The 4,460-nt window shown below is 35.3% G+C and overlaps 1 protein-coding gene across 1 annotated transcript; it reads right to left on the reverse strand.

Annotated features, from left to right (window-relative positions):
- Window positions 1–1,314: 1,314 nt before the first annotated feature.
- LOC149236392 (ABC transporter G family member 29-like) lies at window positions 1,315–3,898 on the reverse strand. Its single transcript, XM_089368884.1, has 6 exons — window positions 3,493–3,898; window positions 3,047–3,337; window positions 2,424–2,507; window positions 2,191–2,324; window positions 1,856–2,083; window positions 1,315–1,531 (listed from the first exon to the last, which is right to left on the reverse strand). Exons 1-6 carry the CDS (start codon window positions 3,694–3,696, stop codon window positions 1,315–1,317), a joined length of 1,158 nt encoding a protein of 385 aa, XP_089225010.1. The 5' UTR covers window positions 3,697–3,898.
- Between the last annotated feature and the right edge of the window lie 562 nt (window positions 3,899–4,460).

Below are 4,460 nucleotides of genomic sequence, written 5' to 3' on the forward strand. Positions count from 1 at the left end.
ATTGGGCCGGATGAGGGTTTTTATAACACAAGTTTGATTCAGTCAACTAAGTCATACTCATGCTCAGAGGTCAAACTCGTGTTGACAGTCAAACTCTGTCAACAAACAAGTTACAAGTTGGAAAATCAAACTCTCTGTCAACAACCAAGTTTGACTCAGACAAGTTGGGAAAAAGGTAGGTTCAAGCCACGATCCTGTTAACACTGGTTCAAAATTTCCCTTCTATGTTCTGAACCTACAGATCCCCTACACAACTTCTATGCATATGATCGATGATGCTAAATTAAGAAGTTCAAAAAGACACATTAATTTTATTTTATTTTGAAGGAGTGCTAACTTAGACATAACAACAAAATAAATTATTTGTTATATTGGCTAATGATTCCTTTGACAGAGAGATATTATTGTAATTTTTGTTTCCTTTCTTGTCAAGTCAAGTTGGGAGAGCATTGTAGTTAGCTAGAATGAGTAGAGTGAATCTACTGAGAGGGTGCCTCAGGGTTTTGAGAAGCCATTCTAATCCCTTCACAACAGCGGTGTAACTTTTATATTATGTGGATAAGAGAATATTATCTGTTGTTTCAAACTACGCGGTGTAACTTTTATATTGTGTGGATAAGAAAATATTAACTGTTGTTTCAAACTACTATGTGTTGTCCACTATATTCATGTTACTAAATTATTAGATCTAGTTATCTTCTGATATGCCATGTTTGTGGTCTTTGAGTTCACCATTCAACAGCAGCAACTTGGTAGCTTGGAGTGATTGCGACAGCCAGCATTCCATAATATGTAAAATAGAGAAAGGTGAAGAACATGGTGAATATATACCAGAAAAATTTCAGTGCAGACCACTGAAATCCTATCATGGTGTACGTGAGCAATCCATACATGGTTGTCTGAATAAGTATGTAGGGAATCTCAATTACAATCTGAAACAAACAGCATATTGTGCAATTTAGATAACATATTGGTATATTTCAATCTAATGTAGTAATGCAATGTCAGTATCTATTATAATTTATCAAATATAATGTATTTTCCTGATTGAAATATTTATTATTAGAATGAAAAATAGGTGAAGTTTTAGTTGTAGGCTATCATATATATATATATATATATATATATATATATATATATATATATATATATATATATATATATATATATATATATATATATATCTGTGTGTGTGTGTGTGTGTGTGGGCTAAAGAAGGTAGAAAATCATTTATATATATATATATATATATATATATATATATATATATATATATATATGTGTGTGTGTGTGTGGGCTAAAGAAGGTAGAAAATCATTTTAAAGTTTGGTTGAGAAGGTTTATAGTCACTAAGCTTGCCTGTGATAGAGCATAGGGTAAAGCAGAGTACATTCCAGCTGCCTTTTCTCTATAAAAGACAGTTCGCTCCACAGCCACTATGGATTGCACTAAAGAGGAATTAGTGACTCCCAGAAATAAAGTTGCACCATACAAAGCCCCCCTGACCTTTAACAAGTCGTTTTTAGTTTCTCTGCAACAGATGCAAACAAAACAGTTAATACTTATTGTTTTTAAAATTATCGGGTCCCATGGCAAGAAAATAATGGCAAGAAATATTTTCTGCCAATTTTGTGATTCTGGTCATGAATTTGTTCTTTTTTATATTTAAAAGGATTTTTACATTAAAAGGTCTTAACCCAAAATTCCTCCATCAAGTTGCAATGCTTCAATTTTGGCATCACCCCTGATATATTGTTTGGAACATCTGTGGATCATGGATATATAATACTAAAATTATAAGCCATATAAACTTTCTATTTATTATCATTGCTAAGCAAATGTTTGTCGTACTTACATTTTCATTCCACACTGCCAGTAGATGGTGCCAAAAAAGAGTGCCGATATAAATGTGAAGAACAAACGGACTAAATTGTAATCTGTGCTTCGCCAATATGTCCAGTGCTTCTTCCACAGACAAGCAGTAAATTGGGCCCATGTAGATTGGGCAAACTTGGTTGGAAAGTAAAGATCCGTGGCACCTTGAACTTGTGTGGATAATTCTTTAACTAGCTCTATATGATACCTGCAAAAAAGATAACACCATATCACTCAAATAATTGATCTAATATGATATTCATATTTCTTTGAAATCTGTTATGGGCATTATAAGAGCGTTTGATCTGGACTTACTGGAAAAGAGGAGACTTCTTATAAATTTCAGCAAAATCTATCTCAAGGCACTCCTCAGCAGCTCTAAAGCTGATTTCTAGCATCCATGTTGCAGGGTTACATTTATCAGTAATCTTTGTCACACCTTCAATAGCCTGTCCAGGACATTTCAAGTTGCTAGATTCAATGAGACTTGAATAAACTGTAAGATGCCTTAATAACATATGCTGCATTAGCAAACATTAATCATATACCTGGAAGTACTCTATGACATGGATTGAATGGCGACCTAGTGGACCGCCATATATAATTTGACCACCTTGTTTCATCAACAGCAGCTGCAAAAAAAGAAAGAATGCTATTGTAGTTGGGATTGTTTGGGAAAGTAAGCATCATTAAATATTTGCAAGGTGTTGTTCAATAAGCATTGCTTTACACACATGATTATCAGGTTTTACCTAGGTGTCCAAATGCATTGCCCTTCAGAGTGGGCAGTGAAAATTGTTTTAAACATTGATATTGGTGGGCTTCTAAAAGATCTTCCTTTCTAGAAATTTACAGAACCATCTACTTCTTCCTACAATCCATCTTATAACCTTTTCAAAACTAGCCATTTTGCTGAAGACCTTTGATATTAAATATTTTACTCCATGGCCTTGGATTTGAAATTTAAATATAGCTCTCCGAACTCTAGATACATCACTACCAATTGGCCCCCTATGATTATTGTCAGTGGTTTGGATTTCTAGTGAAAAATATTTTTCCTTCCATGACATGTGGTCTCATGCATGCTTTCATATTTTTTTTGTGGGTGTCTGATCGCAATTTCAGATTTGGCTATATTAACAACCTATAAGGAGTTAGAGATGTATCTTACCTCATCAAATCCTTCAAAAATATCTATACTTGGCTGATGGATAGTGTAGACTACAATTCGGCCTGCGTCCACTGTATTCCTAACTGTACCCATCATGGTAGCTACAACTCTAGCATCCAGACCAGATGTCGGCTCATCCATGAATATGATTGAAGGATTTGCAACAAGTTCTACAGCAATGGTTAGTCTCTTCCGTTGCTCAGTTGATAGACCACTCACACCAGGAAGACCCACCAATGTGTCTCTCAAGCTATCAAGCTCTACAAGCTCCAGCACTTCATCCACAAACATCTGTTAAATAGAACAATCTCAATCTTAGGAAACCCAATATTAAGAATGAAAGAAAGAAACTATATTAAAGTCCACAGGTGGTTCATAAGCGGCTCTCAACATTTCTGTTGCATCAGGAGTATATTTTTAAGATTAAAATCACCATAAATATTTACCTGCTTGCTCTTGGTATCTATTTCTGGTGAAAGGCGCAAGTAAGCAGAGAACACTACTGATTCTCGTACTGTTATCTGAGGAAAGTGAATATCATTTTGCTCGCAATAATCTGAAACCCTGGCAAATGTCTCCTGTACCTTTGGAAAACCAGAGATATGTATATCCCCCTCAATATAACCTCCCGTTTTTCTTCCATAGCACATCCATGAATATGATATTCATATTTCTTTGAAATCTGTTATGGGCATTATAAGAGCGTTTGATCTAGACTTACTGGAAAAGAGGAGACTTCTTATAAATTTCAGCAAAATCTATCTCAAGGCGCTCCTCAGCAGCTCTAGAGCTGATTTCTAGCATCCATGTTGCAGGGTTACATTTATCAGTAATCTTTGTCACACCTTCAATAGCCTGTCCAGGACATTTCAAGTTGCTAGATTCAATGAGACTTGAATAAACTATAAGATGCCTTAATAACATATGCTGCATTAGCAAACATTAATCATATACCTGGAAGTACTCTATGACATGGATTGAATGGTGACCTAGTGGACCGCCATATATAATTTGACCACCATGTTTCATCAACAGCAGCTGCAAAAAAAGAAAGAATGCTATTGTAGTTGGGATTGTTTGGGAAAGTAAGCATCATTAAATATTTGCAGGGTGTTGTTCAGTAAGCATTGCTTTACACACATGATTATCAAGTTTTACCTAGGTGTCCAAATGCATTGCCCTTCAGAGTGGGCAGTGAAAATTGTTCTAAACATTGATATTGATGGGCTTCTAAAAGATCTTCCTTTCTAGAATGAAGCCACTGGATATGGTGCCGGAATCGAACCGTTCAGTCTCTTCAAGTAAAGACGGTATTTCTGCAGCAAAACATGACTTATTTCTTTGTAAGGGATATGCCTGAGAATCCAACAAGCAAGCTTTCCTCTAGTCACAACATTCAGTCATAAGCATTCTG

This window comes from Pinus tabuliformis, chromosome 8, assembly GCF_031772625.1.
Source record: "Pinus tabuliformis cultivar Carrire ecotype Pingquan chromosome 8, CPIR1, whole genome shotgun sequence".
Taxonomy (NCBI): Eukaryota; Viridiplantae; Streptophyta; class Pinopsida; order Pinales; family Pinaceae; genus Pinus; species Pinus tabuliformis.